General features: G+C 51.8%; 1 protein-coding gene across 1 annotated transcript in view; it reads right to left on the bottom strand.

Moving 5' to 3' along the window:
* Nucleotides 1-3,513: 3,513 nt before the first annotated feature.
* Nucleotides 3,514-23,326, bottom strand: part of TNPO3 (transportin 3) — an 82,631-nt gene continuing 62,818 nt past the window's right edge. The window contains exons 14-23 of the mRNA XM_077837661.1: nt 22,681-22,757; nt 16,456-16,516; nt 15,751-15,891; nt 14,937-15,053; nt 12,742-12,836; nt 11,902-12,058; nt 11,091-11,258; nt 10,221-10,333; nt 5,812-5,902; nt 3,514-4,559 (exon numbers count right to left, since the gene is read on the bottom strand). Of these exons, the coding sequence (XP_077693787.1) occupies nt 5,842-5,902; nt 10,221-10,333; nt 11,091-11,258; nt 11,902-12,058; nt 12,742-12,836; nt 14,937-15,053; nt 15,751-15,891; nt 16,456-16,516; nt 22,681-22,757 (990 nt within the window). The 3' untranslated portion in view covers nt 3,514-4,559; nt 5,812-5,841. The remainder of the gene's footprint in view (nt 4,560-5,811; nt 5,903-10,220; nt 10,334-11,090; nt 11,259-11,901; nt 12,059-12,741; nt 12,837-14,936; nt 15,054-15,750; nt 15,892-16,455; nt 16,517-22,680; nt 22,758-23,326) is intronic.

The following is a 23,326-nucleotide window of genomic DNA, read 5'->3' on the forward strand; positions in this document are numbered from 1 at the left end:
GGGCTCGGCGGGGTTTCCGCAGACCCCGACTGCTCTGGCTGCGGCCGAGCACCTGTGGAGACGTTTTAAGCCGTTTGCCTCAGGGTAGAGCATCATGCAAAGCACGTGTCCCTGCGTACCAAACCCCCAGCGGAGCAGGACACGGGCCGACCAGCCAGCCCGTGCCTGTGTTGGCAGCTAGACAGCAGGGTGCCTGGTACACAAACCTGGGGTCGGACAGTCCTGGTGTCCCCGAGTGATGCTCTGGGCCTGCTCCCTATGAAGCCAGGCAGGACTCTGGGGGAGCAGCCTGTCTGCAGGACACACAGCTCACCCGGCTTCCACCTTCCTGGGTCTGACCTTGGAGCATTCAGCATCCTCTGCCCTCCGTGCACTTCCCCCAGCGAGTCTGCCCAGGTGGGGTCCTGGGGGGGTGGGCAGAGGGTCCTGCCCCCCAACTCCACAGTCAGACGGGACTCTCAGCCAGCCAGTAAAACAGAAGCTTTATTTGACGACAGGAACGTGGTCTAACAGAGCTTGTAGGTGCAGAGAACAGGACCCCCTCAGCCGGGTCCATTTTGGGGGGCAGTGAGCCAGACAACCACGTCTGCACTTCACTCCTCCTCCCCCTCCAGCCCCTCCTCCTCTGGGCTTTGTCCCTTTCCCGGGCCAGGAGGGCACCGGATTCCTTTGTTCTCCCACCCTTTAGCTCTCACCTTGCAGGGGGGAAGGCCCAGGCCATCAGGTGCCAGGAGACAGAGTGTCGGCCATTTATGTACCCTGGCCCTGTGCTCTGCAACAATTACCCCCCCTTATCCCACCACCTAGAGACTTGGTCAAAGCAGGTGTAAATGCAGAGGGTCTGGTTACCTTTCCTTGGCTGATGGAGGGCAGGAAGATGGGCAAACATAACAACGGCCATACTGGGTCAGACCACAGGTCCATCTAGCCCAGTATCCTGTCTTCCAACAGTGGCCAATGCCAGGTGCCCCAGAGGGAATGAACAGAACAGAGAATCAGCAAGTGATCCATCCCCTGTCACCCATTCCCAGCTCCTGGCAAACCGAGGCTAGTGACACCATCCCTGTCCATTCTGGCTAATAGCCATTGATGGCCCTATCCTCCATGAATTTAGCTAGTTCTTTTTTGAACCCCATTATAGTTTTGGTCTTCACAACATCCTCTGGCAAGGAGTTCCACAGGTTGACTGTGTTGTGTGAAGAAATACTTCCTTGTTTGATTTAAACCTGCTGCCTATTAACTTCATTTGGTGACCCCTGGTTCTTGTGTTTGAAGAGTAAATAACACTCCCTTATTTACTTTCACCACACCAGTCATGATTTTATAGACCTCAATCATATCTCCGCTCAGTCGTCTCTTTACCAAGCTGAAAAGTCCCAGTCTTATTAATCCCTCCTCCTACGGAAGCTGTTCCATGCCCCTAATCATTTTTGTTGCCCTTTTCTGAACCTTTTCCCATTCCAATATATCTTTTTAGAGATGGGGAGACCACATCTGCATGCAGGATTCAAGCTGTGGGCGAACCATGGATTTGTAGAGAGGCAACGTGCTATTTTCTGTCTTATCTATCCCTTTCTTGATGATTCTGTTGGCTTTTTTTTTTTTGACTGCCCTTTTTTAAAAATTGGCCTCACATTAGCTGTCCTCCAGTCATCTGGTGCAGAAGCTGATTTACATGATCGGTTACAGGCGAGTTAGTAGTTCTGCAGTGTCACATTTGAGTTCCTTCAGAACTCTTGGGTGATACCATCTGGTCCTGGTAACTTTACTGTTTAGTTTATCAATTTGTTCCAAAACCTCCTCTATTGACACCTCAGTCTGGGACAGTTCCTCACATCTGTCACCTAAAAAGAATGGCTCAGGTTTGGGAATCTCCCTCACATCCTCAGCCCTGAAGACCAATGCAGAGAATTCATTTAGTTTCTCTGCAATGGCCTCATCAACCTTGAGTGCTCCTTTAGCATCTTGATGGGCCAGTGACCCCCCCCCCCCCCCCAAGTTGGTTTGTAGGCTTCCTGCTTCTGATAGACTTAACATTTTTTGCTATTACTTTTGGAATCTTTGGCTAGCTGTTCTTCAAATTCTTTTTTGGCCTTCCTAATTCTATTTTTACCCTTCACTTGCCAGAGTTTATGCTCCTATTTTCCTTACTAGGATTTAACTTCCACTTTTTAAAGGACGCCTTTTGCCTCTCACTGCTTCTTTTACTTTGTTGTTTAGCCATGGTGGCTCTTCTGTGGTTCTCTCACTGTTTTTCAATTTGGGGAAAACATTTAAATTGAGCCTCTATTACGGTGCCTTTCAAATTTCCATGCAGCTTGCAGGGATTTCACTTTCGGCGCTGGACCTTTTAATTTCTGTTTAACCTCATTTTTGCGTCGTTCCCCTTTCTGAAATTAAATGCTGCGAAGCCTGAGCCTAGCAAAGTCAGTGGCAAATGAGCACCAGCTGGCGCTGCCAAACACCCTGGGTGGATGACAGTTGATGTTCAGTGCACGTGGGCCCTGTGCTGGCCAGCTGAGGGAACTACTCACCAGCACCTCCGAGCACAGACCCAACGATTCCAAAAGATGAAAGCCCTAAGCCAGGCACGTTCACTGCCTTTTAGCCCTGGGCAGGGCAGGGCAGGGCAGTTCCAGCCATATGGCCCTGCAGGCAAGTGTCAAGGAGAAGAGCTATAGATTTGCTGCTTGGGTAGTATTTAATTGTGGCTCATTCAGCCACGATGGCCTAGCATATAAACCTTTACCAGGCTCCTTTGAGCAGTCCCAGGCTGCTGTATTGTTAACTAGATCTCTGGCTGCAGGAGAGAACCTTGCTCACCAATACGCAGCATGGGAAGCTCACCTGGTGCTTATGAGTCTCACACCGCGGCTCGCTTTGACTAGCCGGATGGTACAGCGTGGGGGCCTTGAAGGCACGCTGCTTTTACACAACGGACACCAGAAGGCAATGAAATGGCGGTCACGCTCAATCACCCTGCTCAGAAGCTCGCTGCAGTGGAATAAAAAAAAAAAAAGGCACCTTGACTCTGATCCTCTTTGGTCGTTTACTTATTAAGTCATAAAATCCAGCAATTCCCACCAGACCTGGCCTGCATTAGTGCGAAGTAGGGAGGCTGTAGGGTAATTTCAAAAGGTACGACCTAGGATTACAGTGAGAGCACAGCAATACAGCCAGGTTAGTGAATGCTACTGTGCCAATCAGCGGGCAAGGGAGAAGCGAATTCTCTTCCTCAAGTAGCAGGAGCCAAGGTGGTTGGAGAAGAGGGTTAAACTGGGATTGAGTCTTGTGACTAAAGCACTGAAAATTAAATATCACGGCACTTGGCACCTGCCCTTCCAACCGGTTACGACAATCCGCCTTCGCTGGTACTACCCTTTAAGGGTAACGGGGTCTTGCTGCCAGTTGAAGCACGCGGACAGATCCTACGGTTACCGGGATTTCGGAGCCAGGGCAGCAGCCGGAGGCGTCCAGACTGGTTCAACAGCCGGAGACATGAGGCACAAAACCGACATTTTAATTTTTTAATTTATTTTTTTGTTTTTTTCGTTTGTCTTGTTCTCGAGATGGCTACAACACCAGACGGAACAGCATGCGTTCAATTCTAACGCCTGCACAGGGTCTCAGGTCTTGTCAATGTAAGATTCCCCAGGGAGTCGTTTCCAAATCTGTTGAGTAAAATAGTCAGCCCCGTCACTGCGACCTCGAGAGCCCTTCTCCTCTCTCCCCCTCACAGTAAAAAACCCAAAGAAAACCAAATTAAAAAAAAAAAAAAAAGAACCAAACTAAAAAAAGAAAAATATATATAATATATAACAGTCTATCGCAGGCGGTTTCTCCTCCCGGAGGCCGACAGATCGATGGCATCAGATTTAGCGAGGGGGGTGCGTAAAGAGGACAAGGTGGGGTAAGTTTAAACTTCCAGAGCTCTGGAAGTGCGCTCCACAGGGGCGACCAGCGGGATCCCCACGGTGCTGCGTGGGGGAACCCACTCCTCCGGATTGCTCTTTTAGAAGGGGTAGGGGGGAGTGGAGGGAGCTCGGGGAGTTCCGGAAGTGGGCTAAAAACCTGGGTGCCTTCCCCCCTCCCAGTGCAGACAAGGGGTTTTGCTAGGTGTGTATTTTTAATCCCCACGGTTTCCTTAAGTAAATTTTATTTTATTTTTCATTTCACAGAAAGTTTTCTACTTTGTTTGGTGTTTTTTTTTTTTTTCTTTTTTTTTTTTGCTACCAGGCAATTTTTTTTTCCATTCTTGTTTCATTTCTCTCTCTCTTTTTTTTTTTTTTTATTTTTTTGTTTTTTTTAAAGCGAGTCCATCAGGAAAGCAGCGTCCCCCCCACGATGCCGTAGGTCCGGCTGCAGCCATCTTTAGTCAGGTTGAGTTGCCCTCCCACTCACACCCAGTAACGTCACTGGCTTGTTCTGGCGGGGGTGCGTCTCTTCGGGTTTGACGATGCGCACTAGAGTGAGTGAAAGCCCTCGGCCACAATGAAGTCTGCTGATTGTGGGACATTCTTGGTTTTGTTATTTCCTGTCTTCTAAATAAAAAGACATTCCTGGCGGGGGACAGAAAGCAGAGTCAGGATTTCCAGAGCAAGGCGATTTATGGCTACGAAGAGAGCTCCCACCTGCCCCAAAGAGCTCACCACCTAGAGAGACGCTCTGGACTCCCCAGTGCCACAGGGCCCAGTTTACTGCTGGAAATACAGAGTAACTCCACGGCTGCGACATAGCCCAGAGGCTGAAAGTTGCACCGAAGGCACTAAGCAAAACTTTTATGGTCTTTAATTGAGTGTTGGTGAACAACAGTCCTGGGATGAGCTTCTCTAGCCACGTGGACAGCAGCAATGCCCGAACCTGCCCCCTAGCCAACATGACTCTCTCCTGACCTGAAAGGCCCCCTCGAGGAGGATGGACTTAGAGCTTGGTCTATTTGCCGAGACCAAGGAGTGCTGCTGATTTGTCACCCATCCATTGGGAACTCCCACTGAGTTTCATACTGACAATCAAGCTGCCCTCAGATGCTCAAGACGACTCATCCATCTGGGCTGAATTGGAACACGCAGCCTTGATGTGAAAGACCCCATTATCCCAAGCTGTCACCGGCCCTTTACAGATGAAACAGCTGCTGAAGCTAACAACTGGGGGGTGCCAGCAGGTGAGGGCAGCTCTAAGTCAGCAGGGCCACATTGCACACATCACCTCTGGCTAGAAACCCTGGCTTCCCACCAGCCAGCACTCTGAGGCCCAGCAGGGCTTTCACAGATTGCCGTTCCCCTGCCTTCTGGGACAGCAAATGGCCTCAGGAGTCCATCACCCACAGGGTGCTGGATTATTTTGTGCATCAACCCCTGGCCGTGCATTGGCTCCATGGCACATGCCAGAGAAACGCTCCAGAGGTAGCTACTCCCTTTGGTTACATGTGCAACACCTGGTAGCCGGTGTCCAGGGATGGGCTCAGCGGGCTGGGACCTGGGTGAGAATGCAGATTGCGTCTGAAGTCGAGGGTTTTCACGCATCGGCCACTGACCAGCCTTTCACCCCAGACGTGGCCTAGGACGGATTCACTTCGATACATGGGCCTCAGGCTGTCTTCTCTACCACGGTGACCCAGGATTCTCACAACCAACCACCTCTTGGCATTTCTCAGAGTTACCGCTCTTACCACCCGCTGGCAACCACGGGGTTAATTTGTATTACAGGCCCCAACCCTGCCCTCCCTGAAGTCGGGGACAGCTCAACCAGCAGGGTGCCCTGGCTGGGAGGTGTCCACCGGACCTGGAGTGCGACCAGACAGCATCTACTAACCTGGAGACAGGCACAGAGTGGGAGCGCGAGCTATCGAAACAAGCGGGTGAAGTCCCTCAGGGCCCAGCACACTTGTTTACATTCCTCAGCACTGAAAGACAAGGGTGGCTGTTAGGGGAAGGGAAGATCCAGGCCCTTGCCAGGGAAGGCTGAGTTGAAGCAGAAGCTGGGAGATGCTACAGGAAGTCAGGCCTGTGCAGGCCCCTCGTCCCCCCCGACACAGACAGCAGCGGGCTGCGTCACAGCTGCTGATTTCCCACCGTAGCGACCTGGGGCCGAGCGTGAACTTTACCGACCCTCCAGGGAAGTGTCTGAACACTCAGGCAGCCTGACCGGGCTTCAGCGAGGACACACTGGGTGCGATCGTGTGGTCCCAGCACAGGACTGGGGGTCAGGGGCTCCCGGGCGCTGGCGTGAGTGTTTCAGTTTTCCTACAGGCAAAGAAGGAACGCTGCCTGCTGCCTCCCAAGAAGGGCTGGGAGGGCCAGGCTGCAGAGATGAGAAAGCTAAGCAGGAAAACATCCAACCGAGAAGGGGCCTTGATAGAATCCCAGAATGACAAGGGCCCTGGCCCAGCTCCGGGCCTCTGACTTTCTGACTGACGGAGACACAAGGCTGGCGTTTCACAAGGGCGTGAAAGAGCTGGAGGAACAGGCCGGGCCATGCTGAGGTGATCTGCCCTTTTACCGCTGGGGAGGAACAACGCCCATGTGCAGGCCCGGGCAGAGCCAGCAGCCCAGGCAACCTGGAGCTGCTGAGTCACAGGGCAGAGAAGACCAAGGTGAGTGTTTGAGGGCAACGTACAGGCTTGTGAAAGCCCAGTGGGGGGAAGGAATCCCAGAGCTCGTCCTGCTTCGGAGCAGGGCAGCCGGTCACCTAACTCCCTGTAGTTTCCCTCCTCCATGTGACACTGCATGGACTCACGGAAGAGGAGAGAAAGCGATGGAAAAGGAGGGGACTCTAGACCCCAGCTGGGGCTTTCTGGCATTCCTGATCACTCGGGACACAGACTGCGGCCTCGGTTTGCACAGAGCTCTCATGGGCTTGGAAAGTCAAGAGCGGATTCTTCCCCCAGGAAACCCAGCCCAGATACGCTGCACAGGCCCTGGCGGAAGGACCCCCACTTGTGTGCAGCCCGCCGACAGGATGAAGGGGAAATCACCAGAAATCAAAGGGTTAATGGGGGTGGCGGGGCTGGGAAGGGTCACGAAGCCTCCAGGGAACAAGCTCCTTCCAACCACCAGTTATGTACCAACACTGCACAATTCGAGCATTAGCCTGCTAAACCCAGGACTGTGAGTTCAATCCTTGAGGGGGCCATTTGGGATCTGGGGCAAAAATTGGGGGTTGGTCCTGCTTTGAGCAGGGGGTTGGACTAGATGACCTCCTGAGGTCCCTTCCAGCCCTGGTATTCTAGGATTCTATGATTCTAATTAAGCAGGGCTGAAGGGCACTAAGGAACCAGACTGCTTGCAGCACATACCGCAACAGAACAGCCAGCCACCACGGTGAGGGGCACGTAACAATCAGTTCTGGAGTGTAGCTGGTTTAGAACAGGAGGCAAAGAACAATATCCAACTGAACTCCTCTTCCTCGCCTCGTCTGGGCAGCAGAATGGAACTGCCCAGTTTAAGAACATAAGAATGGCCTTACTGGGTCAGCCCAATGGCCCATTTAGCCCAGTGTCCTCCTTCTGACAGTGGCCAGTACAAGAGCTTCAGGGGGAGTGAACAGAATAGAGCAATTTTACAGAGATCCATCCATCTTCCCCTCCCAGCTTCTAGCAGTCGGATGCTTAGAGTCATCCAGAACATGGGGTTACATCCCTGACCACCATAGCCAATAGCCACTGATGGACCTATCCTCCATGAACTTATCTAGTTCATTTTTGAACCCAGTTATACTGCTGGTCATCACACATCCCACGGCAATGAGTTCCACAGGTTGTGTGTTGTGTGAAAAAGTACTACTTGTTTGCATTAAACCTGCTGCCTGTTCATTTCATCGGTGACCCCTAGTTTTTTTTGTTTTGTTTTTATTGTGGGTGAGGGTAAATAACTCCTCTATTCACCTTTCCTGCACCAGTCATGATTTTACAGACCCTCTATCATAACCCCCCTAAATCATCTCTTTTCTAAGGTGAACAGTCCCTGGTTTTTTTCGTCTCTCCTTGTACAGAAGCCATTCCACACCCTCAGTCATCTGTGTTGCCCTTCTCTGAACCTTCTCCAGTTCCACTCAGACAGCATGACCAGAACTGGACACAGTATTCAAGGTGTGGGCGCACCATGGATTTATAGAATAGCATTCGGATATTTTGTCTTATTTTTCATTCCTTTCCTAATAGTTCCTAACACTTCATTCGCTTTTTTTGACTGCTGCTGTGCGTTGAGCTGAAGTTTTCAGAGAACTAGCCATGATCCCGCCAAGATCTCTTCCTTGAGTGGTAACAGCTAATTTAGAACCCGCCATTAGATACGTGTAGGTGGGATTATGTTTTCCCATGTGCATTACTTTGCACTTATCAGTGTTGAATTTCATCTGCCAGTTTGTTGCCCATCACCCAGTTTTGTGAGAACCCTTTGTAACTCATTGCAATCTGCTTTGGACTTAACTATCTTGAGTAATTTTGTATCGCCTGCAAACTTTGCCACTTCACTGTTTGCTCCCTTTTCCAGATCATCAATGAATATGTTGAACAGCACAGGTCCCCGTACAGACCTCTGGGGGACCCCACTATTTCCCTCTCTCCAGACCATTTATTCCTACCCTTTGTTTCCTATCTCTTAGCCCGTTACTGATCTAGGAGAGGACCTTCTCTTATCCCAGGACAACTTAATTTCCTTAAGTGCCTTTGGTGAGGGGCCTTGTCAAAAGGTTTTCTAAAAAACCATGTACACTATATCCCCTGGATCCCTCATACCCACATGATCATTGATTCCCTCAACAAATTTGAATAGTTTAGTGCTTGGGCAGGACGCTGGAGTTACCCAAATGTCTGAGAGCTGCAGGGGTCACAGAGGCAATGAGTAAGCTCTCAAAGATGAGCAAGTCAAAGGGATACCAGGCCGTGGAATTGATCGCTGACCCAAAGCATTCTCTTAAAACCAAGAGAAACTGACATCTATTCCAAATGATGGTCCTCGCTACCCAAATGGCAGAGCAGCATCTTCACTCAATGCCTTGTAATCAGACACCTCCATTGCTTGAGATAACGGGAGCACCCAAGCAATCCACTTGCAGAGAGTTCTATCAGACATCAAGGCCAACATTTTCAAACATGGAGGCTCTCAAATTCCCATCTCAACATGGGACGTTATTCTCAGAGGGGCTGAGTCATCACAGCTCCCACTGAGTCAGCCTCTCGGAGAAGCCAAGTCACAGGCATCAATCCTTTCACAGTCACAGAATCCGGGGCCACCTGTGCCAAGGCAGAGACTCCAGGTTAAACAATCAGTGCTTCGGTTTTCAGGACAATCACAGGGACAATCTGCGTTGTAAGTGACAGGGATTGGGTCAGTAAGCTGACTGGCCAAGTGACTGGAATGGTGCGGCCTAGCTGTTGGAGCTCTGGAACAACTCAGGTCTAACCCTGGCAGCTGCAGGCTCCCTCTGTGACTTGTAAATGGAAGGTCAGACTTTCCTCACAGGAGCGGGATGCGTGCATACGGGGCTATATCATTTATAAGTATTATTCCCGTTAGCTGATGTTTGTGGTCTTGCTCATCTGTAAGAGCTTTTCCCCTCGTTGCCTCAGTGACCCAAAGTGCAGGGGCTGACAGCAGGGGGCAGGTTGATTCTAAGTTTACCTTTAACGCTTTACATAACAAAGGAGGATTTTAGATTGGCCCCTGGGTTTTACCAGCGGAGAGCCTGCAAGTACCGCAGAGCACTCTCAGCACAAGAACCACCATGGCAGACTCCTGGGCCGCTGGCTTTAGTGGAGGTGCTAATTCTCTGTAAGGGACACCTCTGGCAGCCCTTGTAGAACAATGCAGATGATCGCTGCATTTGGGGTCAGGAAGGAATTTCCCCCCAGGTCAAATTGGCAGAGCCCCTGGGGGATTTCACCTTCCTCTGCAGCCCGGGGCGCTTGTTTATTTCAATTAAAGTATATAGTGGATTCAAGGTAACTTGAAGCCTTTAAACCATGATGTGAGGACTTCAGTAACTCAGCCAGAGGTTATGGGTCTATTACAGGAGGGGGCGGCTGAGGTTCTGTGGCCTGCGATGTGCAGGAGGTCAGACTAGATGACCACGATGGTCCCTTCTGGCTTAAAAAGTCTCTGACGATTGAGCGGACAGTCACACGGAACAGCCCAGTGGCTGGCCCTAGATAGGTGCGTGGGGGTGACTCATGGTAACACCTGTGTGAACAAGGGCATCCTGCCAACACGGAGTTCACTCACCTAGTCACCTCCTTGTGAAAGTCCGTAAGTTGTTTGTGCGTCACTTGGATGGCTCCCCCGGTTGTTTCCTTTGGTAAACCCTTCAGTGAATTCTCTAGCCAGCGACAAAATGTCTGGAGAGGGAGGGAGGAAGGAAAAAGTTAAACATTTTATTGCTGTAAAAAGAAATCTAGACCAAGTTTAGGTTCAGGTGCTGGCAGGCCCTGCATCCCCAGGCAGCGTTGCTAGTCAGCCTGTTAGGAAAGAGGGCCTATTTTTAAGTTTCATTTTTACGTGTTGTCTAGGTACGGCCGGAATGAATCATTCCAAGCAACTACTAAACCCTGCTTGTGCCCAGATACTGCTCGGAATGATTCACAACCCAGCAGGGACAGATTCAGCTTGGGTTGAGCAAGGACTGCGTTTTGTTGCAGCGGCTATCAGCCCATGGGCACCTCAAGAGCGCAATCTTCCTGTGCTGGCTGAGAACTGAGAACCCACTTTGGAGGGAGGGTGGGGAGACAGGATCGGCGGCAAGTCTTGAAGCAGGAAGGAGTGGGAACGAAGTAGAGAGAGGGACAAGCCAGCTAGCAAGAATCACAGAGCTAAAAGCGCTGGGATTGGAGCACTTGAGGGAGGTGGAGTAGGGGGTGGGTGCTAATCTTCACCGCTGTAATTGAAGAGGAGATGCGATTTTTTTTTATTCAGGCTGGTGAAATTGACCCTGGATGTTCTGACAGCTACTAATCGCTTGCTCCACCTTTCGTTCGATCCCATCCCCTGAATCCCCTGGGCAGGCCAGTTTCTCCCCGTGCCAACACCGGGCTCAAGGCAGTCCTGCATTAGATTTCTACTACATTTTCTTTCCAGGGGCTGCCCGGCCAACCGTACCGGCCTGTCGATCTGCATGATCTCCCAGAGCACCTCGGCTACGTCGGGCAGGGTGTAGGGCGGCAGGCAGAAGCAGCAGGTGTGCAGCAGCTGGCTCACGAGCTGCTGGCCCAGCTGGTTCATCACTTGCCCGATCAGCTCCTTCCGCAGTTCGAAGTCCTCCTCGTGCTGCAGAGGGAAGAGGGGCCGCGTGAGCAGTGCCCAGCATGGTGGCCTGGGGCACATTTCCCTCTGCATCCCTTCCCACCTCCCAGCGCCATTTGCTCATCGAGGCCGAACTCGCTGCAGTGACCGACGCGCCGGAAAGGTAGCACCCTGGGTTCTGGTGCTGCCCGCTGGCACCGAGCAACCTGGCATAGGCAGGGCACGAACACCGGCACCAACTGCCCCTTGGCCCCAGCAAGCAACAACCGGCCTTTTGTTGCACGTGGCCTGAGTGAGAGCCAGGAACCAGCCTCCTGGGGCAAGGGGCCAAGAGGAGAGACCAGGGCAGCGGCGGTTCACCCTTAGGAAGGCATTTCCTCCAGCAGAGCACTACGTGAATGACGCTGCTGGTCTGGTTAACCTGGGAACAGCACTGCAGGCTAAGGCTCCCCGTGAGCAGGTGGGAGTCCAAATCTCACCTGGCTTTGAATGGTTCATCTGTCAGCTGCAATTCCAAGAGCAACACAGATAAATGCAACAAGCAAAGCAACACCCAAACCAGCCAGCCTCTCTCTCAGGGGAGGGTAAAGCTCAGCTTCCCCGAGCCGACTGGGCAGGGCGGTATGTGACCCCACCACTAGGAGAAGAAACGCTGGGAATCACTCACGTCATTGGCCACCCCGGTGTGGACAAGGTCACGCAGGAATTTCATGACGCTGCAGTTTGCGTCCCGATGGTCCAGGGTGGTGGAGGCGATGGCCCACTGCAGGATGGGAATGATCACCTGGCTGCGGAGCAAGGTGATTGGGCTGCGCTGGATGAACCTGGGCAGGGCAGAGAGAGACCAGGGCGCGATCAGTGTGGTGTGAGCTAGAAGGCAGTTTTGCTTGGCAGGCTGGTTTGGACGGACACCCCAAGGACACAGCTGCAGTGGGGTTCAGAGGAACGTTCCCTTCCCTCCAGCGCTAGTCAGAGCAAGACCCCGGAGCCTCCAGCTCCCACCGCCCTCCTGATTCACAGGCCAGCCCCAGAAGGCAACTTCCTGATGCAAGCTGTACTGCACTGCCCCCTGCTGGAGACTAAGTTATCCTCCATGCAGACGGCTGGAACTCGAGGAACCGGGGAAAGTCCCGACCACTTCCAAATCCAAGGTCACCCTGTGCTGCAGCCAAAGCACCTACGGCAGCTACCGAGGCGCCTGGGCTGGCAGGGGACTCTGGGGGACGTGCATGTGCCACGAGGGTGGCTTTCTTGTGACAGTTATTGACGAGCCTCGATTCGTGGGTGCAGTGAGCAGGCCGTTCTGATAGGATTGGGAACATTAACCTAGGGGTACCGGGGGTGGGGGGTTGCCATTTGTACAGCTTATGAATCCAAAGGAAGAGAGGGAGTTAAAGATGGAAGCTCCCTCTGCCTGGGAAGCACTCAGCACTCAACCGCCCACTGCGTAAGGAGCAGAACCAGCCAGACGTAAGGGAGCAATCCCGTGTTTAGGCGGAGTGGTTACCTGGTGGCTAGCCGGAAGAGGTCGTCCACGGTGTCTGGGTGGTTCTGAAGGCCATTCTGCTGCTCTAGGAGCTGGAAGGTAGGCAAGCACAGTGCCTAGGAGAAGGGGTAAGGGGACCGGTTAATTAAATGAACGTACTCCATGATCTCTAGAGATGGCATGCGACACTGAGTTTGTCATAGATTCATAGATATTAAGGTCAGAAGGGACCATTATGATCATCTAGTCTGACCTCCTGCACAACGCAGGCCACAGAATCTCACCCATCCACTCCTGTGAAAAACCTCTCACCTATGTCTGTGCTACTGAAGTCCTCATATTGTGGTTTAAAAAGACTTCAAGGAGCAGAGAATCCTCCAGCAAGTGACCCGTGCCCCATGCTACAGAGGAAGGCGAACAACCTCCAGGGCCTCTTCCAATCTGCCCTGGAAGAAAATTCCTTCACGACCCCAAATATGGTGATCAGCTACACCCTGAGCATGCGGGCAAGATTCATCAAATCTCAAATCTCCAATAGCCAATGAAGATAGCTTCTAGAATCCAGTTAACATGATATGAAAGGAGTCACAAATGAATACATATCAGTGTACTGAGGCAGCTGAATAAGCTACACTCTGGCTTTTTGCATGGTGGGAAAAAGTACATGAGAAAACCCTAGTTAAGCTAGCCAATAAATTCCATTACCCTTTCTCCCACTTAAGTATACAGGCCATCAGTTATGACATGGAAATGAGGAATTCACATTTCAATTTGTCCTCAGGGTGTAGGCAGAGAAAGGAGGGAAGACGAGACAAGGGGGCAGAGGGAAGAAGAGAGAGGGGGCATGCTCACTTTGCAGCATACAGGCTTTTTGGATTACAATGGGGCACTGTTGCGGGGGTGTCTGGTGGTTTACAGAAGTCTGAGCTCCTAGATCCAGGTGGAAGCAAAACCGCGGAGGCAGAGCACCTGGTCGCTTAACTCTCTCCCCATTTTCCTGGTCTCCCTGAATCATTCAGACTCACCCACGCAGCCAGGAGTAATACCGCCCACACGCTTACAAATCGCCTTGCATTTATGGGGCTCAAATCACTTTACAAACATTAACTTAGCCTCAGGGCCCCGGGGAGGCAGGAATCAGTCTCCCCATTTTAGAGACAGGAAACCTGTCCAAGGTCAAACAGTTCTGGGACAAACCCAGGTGTCCTGAGTCCAGCTGTGGGGCCTAAGCCATAGGACGGTCCCTTCCATGCCCGTACACAAGCAGTGCATTAGCTGGGAGGAGCAGTGAGGGTCCAGTGATGGGGCTCCATGAGCGGCCAGGGTCCCCACAAACCAGTGAGGTGTAGCTGGCAGAGGCCTGACTTCTTGGCCGCTCGCCAGCCAGCAGGTGCCAGAGATGCAGAATGGAGACAGCCAGGCTTAACCTTCACCCAGTGCTGGGAACGCATAATGCCCCAAGCACGCAGATGCTGTGTCTGAGCCAGTCACAGCTTGGGCAGTGCCTAGATCAGGGAGCGAGCTGCGCTTTTAGAAGGAACGTTATGGGTTCAGATGCACCATCAGTTCCTTATCCCCTTCCTCCCACCGCCCCCCCCCCGGGTGTTTTGATTTCCTGTGCTGGATCCATGTTTATTTACCAGCACAGGGGGCCCACGCTGGGAACCAGCACCACATCAAGGAATTTCAGGTGGGGCAGGGGCTGGTTTGGGTTTCACTGACCGGGCATTTGGCAAAGTGCAGCAATACCTGACACTGGCACTAACCACAGCAATCGACACGAGAGAAGAGGGCATTTAAACAAAGCGTTCCTCTTTTTGGCTGTTTACACAGCTTCCGTCTGGGCGGGAGACATGCCCCATATCAGGTAGGGACCACTGTGAACATCAGACAAAGGTCATACGGAAGCGCCCTGGGGAAAGCCACAGCAAGCTCGGTCCAGCGTCCTCATCTGCACCGAGGGATGTGGCTGCACCAGCTGCTGAACAGGGGCGAGTCCCAAGGGCAGCCCAGAGGAAATATTATCTAGAACATCTGAGCGACTTAGGAGCTGAAGACCCATTTTCAAAAGTGACACTTGGAAGATGAAGTCCCATCGGCTTTCAGTGAGAAATGCACGGAGGGGAAAAAAGGGATCAAAAAGCTGAAGCCTAGTGGGACGGCAGGGAGCGGGTACCGTTTATACACATAACTGGATGTGCCTTCATGACACCTACCTGCAGCATGTCCAGCAGCCCCTGCCGGCAGCCTTCCTCCATCCCGTACTCGTCCACCAGGATGCTGCCAAGGTACAGGAAGCAGGAGTGCTGGTGTGCCTGGTACACGTTCACCATCTGCCAAGGACACAGCAAACTTACTCCAGCTCACGTTCCGCTCCAAGACACGCGGCCGACGTCAGCTGGCCCCAGCCAGGAGCTCGACAGAGCAGATGCGTTTCCTACCACCAGGAAGCCCATGGCCCGGCCAGGTTTCCAGTCCCCAGTGGCGATTTGCGTGCAGTACGGGAGAAATTCTCCCCTGTAAAGGGCCAGCTTGGCCCAATTCCCCAGTCTCTGCCCTGACAGAGGCCTATCCCTGAGGCTTCAATGGAGGGTGGCTGCCCGGGCCCATTCCCGTACTTAGCTGTCCCTGGAGAGCAGGGGGCTTCCAGTCCAACCGCTGTTGACAACCAACAGTTGCCCAGAAGTAGGGCTGGTTTCCCATGTCATTAGAGCAGCCGCATGTGTACTCATGAAGCCAGCACGGCTTCCTCTTACGTCGCACCTGGCTTCGGTATTTATAAAGCAGTAACCACGAGAGTCTCCCCCAGCTCAGAGTTACCTGTGCACCGTGACCTGTTTACAGGTATTCCAAGTGTCACACAGACTTTTAACCGTCCCAGACCTCCCAGCCTCCTGGGGGCTGTAAATCTCACTCAGGGGCTCAGCCACCTGACCGGCTGTGAGATTTCGCTTTCTGCGCACACCGATTCAAGACGCCCCGACCGGGCGAGACGCTCCCCCGCCACGTGTCTCCCCCGGGCGCGCTCACCTGCGTGACCAGCGGCTGCAGCAGGGCCGCAGACCCTTTGCCGACACAGCGGACAGCAAAGCGCAAGCACCGGCAGCAGCGTTCCACAATGCGGTTGTCGGCACGATGTTTGTTCAGGGTCTCCGACAGGACCGGCCAGATCTGAGCAAGCACAAAACGGAGGGCTCAAGGTACTCGGGAGGGACCCCACAACCACCCCAGTGACTACGATACTCTGCGTCCCGACAGTCCCCAGCTGCTGGCAAGACACCCCCTCAGGTACACCACCCAACTGCCAGGCAACCGAAGCTGCGGGCACCTCCTGGATGGAAGGAATCCTTCCCGCGTATCCAGCGACCCCGGCTCTCACACAGCCATGGATCTCAAAGCACTTGACAAAGAAGGGGCTACAACGTTTTGCTCAAGGTTTGCCTTAATTCCTCTATTTACCAAGGAAAGGAGTGAAAGCAATTAGGATACAAGCCCATTGATTCTTCATGCCCAGTTTCCCCCTCCCAGCAGTTCTACAGCAGCCTCTCCTCTGATTACAGGGACAAGCCAGCAGTGACTGTACGTGGGGCTCATTCCTGTTCACCAGCCCAAAGCCAAAGCTACACCTGTGGAGACCAGATCTGCCCCGAGCATTCAGTGACGGGGACACCCCAATTCCTGGCTAGACGCGTGCGGAGAAGGATGGCCCCAGGCCTGGCACCGATGTTCACTTACTTCCTGTATGACTTTTTGGCACGGATGGGTCTGGCCATTTTCTACAATGGGGTTGGTATGCCTGGGAAAAGCAACAAAAGGGTCAAGTGCCTTTTTAAACACGAGCTATTCTGTGTTAACTCAGTGCTGGTGAAACACACCTGGGTGACAGCCCTGACCACCGAGGGCCTCCATTCCCCCCCAGCACACGTACTGCATAAACACAAACAGAATACGCTTCCCACATCTGGAGACACGACCTGGGAGTGGGGGAGGGGAATTTAATCTCTTTAGCCCCTCTGACGAGAGGACAGACAAGAGGGTCACCTTGGGGGCTGGTTCTGGGGCTGCAGACCCATTGCGTACTGGACTCCAGCACATTTCCCAGCCAGAAGGAGTCACTACTGATAAGGCTGTACTTTATTGCCTGGTTTCCGGTTCGAGGCAGGGCATTACACACAGTAACTATGGCATGGGGTACACAGGAGCCCGCCTGGCCCTCTCCACAGCAGAGAAAGTTACTTATCCTACAGTAACCAGAGGGCCTTCGAGATGCGTGGTCCCTATCTGTAGTCCACTGTGCGTACGCACGCGCTCCACGCACTCAGACGGAGAATTCTTGAAAGCAGCTTCCATTGGTCCATGCAGGTGCCATTGTCTCCTCGTTCCTCCAGCTGAGGAGATATAGGGCGGGGCGCCCTGACCGCCTTTCCAGTTCCTTCTCTGCAGCTAATTCAAGACTGCTCGGAAGCAGAGGGGAAGGATGTGGAGGTAGACTACAGACAGGGACCACACATCTCAAAGAACCTCCAGTTACCCAAACGCAGCGGTTCTCAAACTTTTGTACAGGTGACCCCTTTCACATAGCACGCCTCTGAGTGCGACCCCCCCCTTATAAATTAAAAACACTTTTTTATATATTTAACACCATTATAAACGCTGGAGGCGAAGTGGGGTTTGGGGTGGAGGTTGGCAGCTCGCGACCCCCCCATGTAATAACTTCGCGACTCCCTGTGGAGTCCCGACCCCCACTTTGAGAACCTCTGCTCTAAGGTAAGTAACTTTCTCTTCTTTAAGTGCTGGTCCTGATCTGTATTCCACTGGCAGCGACTGACCAGCAGGACTCAAGGCAGATGGGGGGCCCGCGGATGCAGGCAGCAGAGTTGTTTCAGGGACTGCTGTCCCCAAGCAGGCGTCAGCGGAGGAGTCCTGCACTGAAGCATGTCTTGGGAGCGTGCGGAAGGAACTCCATGCAGCTGCTTTGCAAACGTCAAGCAGAGTCACTTCTTGAAGCGATGCCATTGACGTGGCTTGCGTTCTTGTCAAGTGCGCCTCACCCCAGGTGGGGGAGGAAGATTAGATCGCCGAGAGAGTAAGATACAGCCAGAGATCCATTTGGAGATCCTCAGAAGATACAGCTTGACCTGGGACTCTTCCCGCTACAGCGATAAACAGCCCGGGAGATTTTTTGACTGGCTTTGTCCTTGTGCAGGTAAAAAGACAAGGCTTGTTGATGGGATGGAGTCTTCTTCAGATGTGTGGTGTTTTGGAAGAGACACAGTTAAGTGGCCTGACTGGTTCAGGTGAAACAAACTGCTTTGGGGGGGGAGTTTAGAATGTAAAACACAATGAAATGGTCTCTACGGAACATGGTGTAAGGAGGATTCACCATCAGTGCTCCGAGCTCACCCACCTTCCTGGCTGAGGTGACGGCTACCAGGAATGCAACTTTCATGGGAAGGACAGACATGGAACATGTAGCGAGGGGCTCAAAGGGAGGCCTAGTGAGGACCCAAAGAACAAAGTTTAAGTCCCATTGAGGAACAGGTTTCCTTACTGGCAGAAAGGTTTGGATTAGACCCTTCCAGAATCTGGTACTCAGTGGGTGAGTGAAAATTGAGCCACCAGCGGAAGGTGGGTGAAACACCCTGATTGCTGCCAGGTGGACCCATAAAGAATTGATTGGGAAAAGACCCGCTGTGTTGAGGGAAAGAAGATAGTCCAGAATACGGGGAATACCCGGAGCTTCTGGGCATTAAGTTTTTGTTGCACCCAGATAAAGAAATGCTTCTCCTTGCCACACACTGTTTTCTAGAGGAATCTTTTCACCTGTTGGTAAGGATTGTTTGCCCGGCTTCTGAGCATGAACGTTCTAGAGTTTGAGCCCAACCAAAAACCACGCCCTGAGATGGGAGTGCTTATGGGTTGGGGTGCTTGGGGCAGATCAGAAAGGACCAGATGATGATATGTGTAGGAGACTCGGGAACCACAACTGTCTGAGCCAGTTGGGACTGATGAGAGTGTCTTGTCCAGACGAATGTTCTGTAAGACCCGATGTGGGAGTGGTAAGGGAAGGAAGGCAGAATTCAGATGGTCTGACCACAGAAGGAGAGCGCTGCCCTGAGAGCACTGTCCTAGGCCTCGTCTGGAGCACTGTATGTTGCACTTTGTTTGTCAGAGGCAAAGAGACCGCGTGGAGGTTCCCCATCAAGCAAAACTACTGTTTACCACGGAGGCATGGTTGATAGCAAAGTGTCTGCTGAAGGAGTCCACCAGCAGATTTTGATTTCCTGGACGGTGAACTGCTGACAGGGTGATATCATTGCTGATGTACCAATCTCACAGAGTGACCACTTCAGCACACAGGGGAATGGATCCCACTCCTCCCTGCTTGTTGATGTAAAAGACGGTCGTCGTCATATTGCCTGACACTACGAAGTCTTGGGGACCTGAATGAATGTGAGAAAGGGTTGGGCTGCTCTCAAGTTCCAGAATATCGCTGTGCATCCTGGTGTCTCAGGATGTCCAAATGCCTTGCGCTGTCTGGCTGTCCACGTGAGCTCCCCAGCTTAAAAGGGAGGCATCTATAGTGACTGTCTTGTCTGGTGAGAGGGGAAGGAAGGGAACGCCCATGCATGCCTGGTGGGGATACTTCCACCACAGTGGAGATGACGTTACTTTAGTGGGAAGAGTACCTATGGCGTTCATGGACTGTTGGTTTGGGGAGTACGCTGTTCTGAGCCATGGCTGCAGGCAATGAAGATGGAGTCTGGCAAATGGTGCGATAAGCACAGATGAAGCCATGTGCTCCGGGATGGAAAGACATTCTGATTGCTGTTTGAGGGTGGTTCACGACCTGTTCTATGAGGTCCTTCATCGCTTGGAATCTGTGCACTGGCAGATAAGCCCTTGCCATGACTGACTTTAGGGAAGCGCCGATGAAGTCTACAGTTTGCATTGCAGTGACGACAGACTTTTCTGAGTTCATGCCGACCCCTAGGGAAGACAGGAGTTAGAGCACTGATGAAGTCGACTCATAAGCATCTTGATATGTCTTGGCAATGAGACAGAGATAGGGGAAGATGGTGAAGCTGTGACACCTCATATGGGCTGCTACTACCAAAAAGAACTTGTCAGAGACCCTAAGGGCAGTAGCAAGACCAAATGGGAGCGCTCGGTGTTGAAAATGGTCAGGGGCCACCATGAACTTAAGACAATATCTGAGTGGGATGAATGTCCACGTGAAAATACGTGCCCTTCATATCAAGAGTTGTAAACCACATGCCCTTTTCCAGGAATGGGATCACAGATGCCAGTGTGACAATGCAAAATTTCAGTCTGTGAATAGAAGAGGCTGAGATGACAGAGACTGAGGATAGGTCTCCAGCCCCCCTTCTTTTTGGGTATCCCGAAAGCATGAAGCCATGATTCACAGTGCTGCACCTACTGCTGATTGAGCAGTGGGTCTGGCAACCAACTTGCCTTCCTCAACGAGAGCTCGTAACGGAGCTCCATCTTGTTGTGGAAGCTTGTCCAAGTCCATGAATTTGGAATAGTTCAGGTAATCATACTTTGGCAACAGTACTTGGTAACTGGCTATTCTGAACTGAAGGCTAATAGAAAGGAAGACCTTCCTTCCCAATAAAATCAATGCATTTACCCTCTGTATTGACTGGAGTAGGTCTAGGATGCTGCTGTCTAGATATCTCCATGGCAGTCTGGACAACCAAAGAGTTAGGCACAGGATGAGAAAATAAATTCCACCCCTTTGGCTGGGACAATATGGTGTTTTTCTGCCCTCTTCGGAAGGGGTAAATGTGACTGAGGTATGCCAGACTGTTCTAGCTCATTCGTTAACAGGAAGTGCTATTCAGCTGGATCCAGACGTTTGGAGAACTTCCAGGAGTTTACATTGAGGATCCTAAACTTCCTCCAGGGAGATCTGTAGCTCCTCTGTAACCTTACACAACAATTCCTGGAACTGCTTGCTGGAGGGATGGGTATCAGAATGACTACTTCATCCAGAGATAAGGACGGTCTCCATTGGTACCACCGGATCCTGCTCATAAACTTGCTCTTCCATGGGGCCACAGGAAGCTCTGGCTGTCCTCTCGCAGAGGAGGGATGGAGTGACTCCCTCATGGATCATGTCGACTCTGGAAGATGGTCCAGGTCCCTGGGACTCCAGAACAGACAGTAGGAGGGGTCAAATGGGCGGCTGTGGAGGTCCCCAGGGCATGGGGTACCAATGGTTCTGAGGTAGGTAATGAGATAGGCGCTGGTTCCAGGCTGGTCTGGGTCCTTTGTCTGGGAAGGCGTGCCCTGGAGGAAGTGATGTCGGTTCCTTGGGTAATTCAGTCTCCCAAGGGGAAAAAAAAAAGCCAATTCTGAATCCATTGGCCAAACCGACAGTTCCGCAGAAGGGAAATGACGCCTGGACAATGGAATGGGAGACAGACTCCTCCGACAAACTGCATCTCCTGGTACAGTCAACGCCTCCCTCATGAGGGAAGGACCTTATGGTGGTAGAGACTGGAGATCAGGGAGACCAAAAATGTCAGATGTAGCGCAAGATTCTGTTCGCCCCAGAATAGGAGATGGTCCGTCTGCCTGAACCAACGGAGCCGGAGGAGTTAGTTTGTGCCCCAGTCGGGCGAGGCAGTACTGTTGGTGGTTGAGACTCTCTATGGTTGCCTTTTGCCAGTGCCAGAGGCACTGTTGCCAGCAGAGTGGTCTGGTGCCAATGGAGCCCTGGGTTTGTGGCCCTTTTTGTCATGCCCCCGAGCCGACTCATGGCACAGGCTGAGCAGAAAGACTTGCTTGACTTAGCAGGGTTGTATCTGGCTGCTTTGAAGTGGATTTAGAGGAGAATTTGCTCTTGTGCTTATGAGAGCACTCCCGGCCCACCCGACAAGACCCCAGCAGGGGGTCTGTAGGAGTTCATTCCCTCGCTCTTAAGTCTGACTTCACGGCATGAAATGCACTCCTTGCTGAGTCAGGCCAATGTATGGGGTGTCCCCCAGCTGGGGCCTGACTGCAGCCTCATGACCTTCTCCATTAAGTGCTTCTTCAGAGGAAGTTTCCACTCCTCACAGGTATGACTGAGGAAAGAGCAGCAGATAGCAAACCTTGCTGCAACGTGAGCTTCCCCCAAGGATACTAAGATATGTATGCCTGTGACAATGGACGCAGCTCAGTGAATGGTGGGACTTTCCATTCCCCACTCAGCTGGACAAAGACACTCCCTCTGAGCGACATCTTTATACCCTGATACAAACAAATTAGTTACGGTCCCTCTGACGTAGTTAGTTACTGCCCCCTGACGTGGCTAGTTATCACCCATCACCTTGTACATGTTGGTTTAAAACAAACAAACATTTTTATTACGTACTGTTATCCTGACCTTATCTTTTAGGAGGGGTCAGTGTGTTCCTTTTATCCTTGGGGAATGTTTTTGAACCATCCTTGATATCGGGCTGTGTTTGCGTGAGCACTCTGTGTGTAGTACTTCTTAGGAATGTGAATTTCTGCAATATCAGCCCTGTTCTTGCCAGATTCTGTGAGCAGGTCCTGCCTCATACCAGGCCTATGATACGAGGGCTTATGTCTCAGGCTCTCTTCCTACTACAAGAAGGAACTTGAGAGGCGGTTGGTTTGTTTTGCCCTTTATCTCCTGGGTTGGAGGCACAGGACAGCGAGGGCACATGTGTAGATCAATGGACACTGCTTTCAGGAACTCTGACAGCAGGCGCCTGGATACATGCATACCCACAGTGGAATAACATAGGGCGAGCGCACTTGAAGAAGAACGTATCGTTTTTATAGACCTTTGTAAATGAGAACCTCTGGCTGGTTCAGGGATTTTAAGTTGATCTAGAGAGATCAGTAGGCCCCACCCAGCCCCCAGCAAGACAGTCTTACTCAGGAGCTCCCAACAAAGCCTGCCTTAGTCCCCACCTCTCTTACCTAAATATGACAGCCAGTCGATCTAGGGGCACAGTGGGGTCTGAAGACAGGCCATTGCTTGGCTCCTGAGACAGCAGCTGGAGAAACAAGCAAAATTAGCTGAGATTTCAGTGACCATACGGAGCTCCGTTCTGAATGGCTGTTGTCCCGAGAACACAAAGTAAACTGACAGGTTTCAGAGTAACAGCCGTGTTAGTCTGTATTCGCAAAAAGAAAAGGAGTACTTGTGGCACCTTAGAGACTAGCCAATTTATTTGAGCATAAGCTTTCATGAGCTACAGCTCACTTCATCGGATGCATACTGTGGAAAGTACACAAGATCTTTTTATACACACAAAGCATGAAAAAAATGGGTGTTTACCACTACAAAAGGTTTTCTCTCCCCCCACCCCACTCTCCTGCTGGTAATAGCTTATCTAAAGTGATCACTCTCCTTACAATATGTATGATAATCAAGTTGAGCCATTTCCAGCACAAATCTAGGGTTTAACAAGAACGTCGGGGCGGGGGGGGTAGGAAAAAACAAGGGGAAATAGGTTACCTTGCATAATGACTTATGGGGGAGAGAAAACCTTTTGTAGTGGTAAACACCCATTTTTTCATGCTTTGTGTGTATAAAAAGATCTTGTGTATTTTCCACAGTATG

This window comes from Eretmochelys imbricata, chromosome 1 (assembly GCF_965152235.1).
Source record: "Eretmochelys imbricata isolate rEreImb1 chromosome 1, rEreImb1.hap1, whole genome shotgun sequence".
Classification (NCBI taxonomy): Eukaryota; Metazoa; Chordata; order Testudines; family Cheloniidae; genus Eretmochelys; species Eretmochelys imbricata.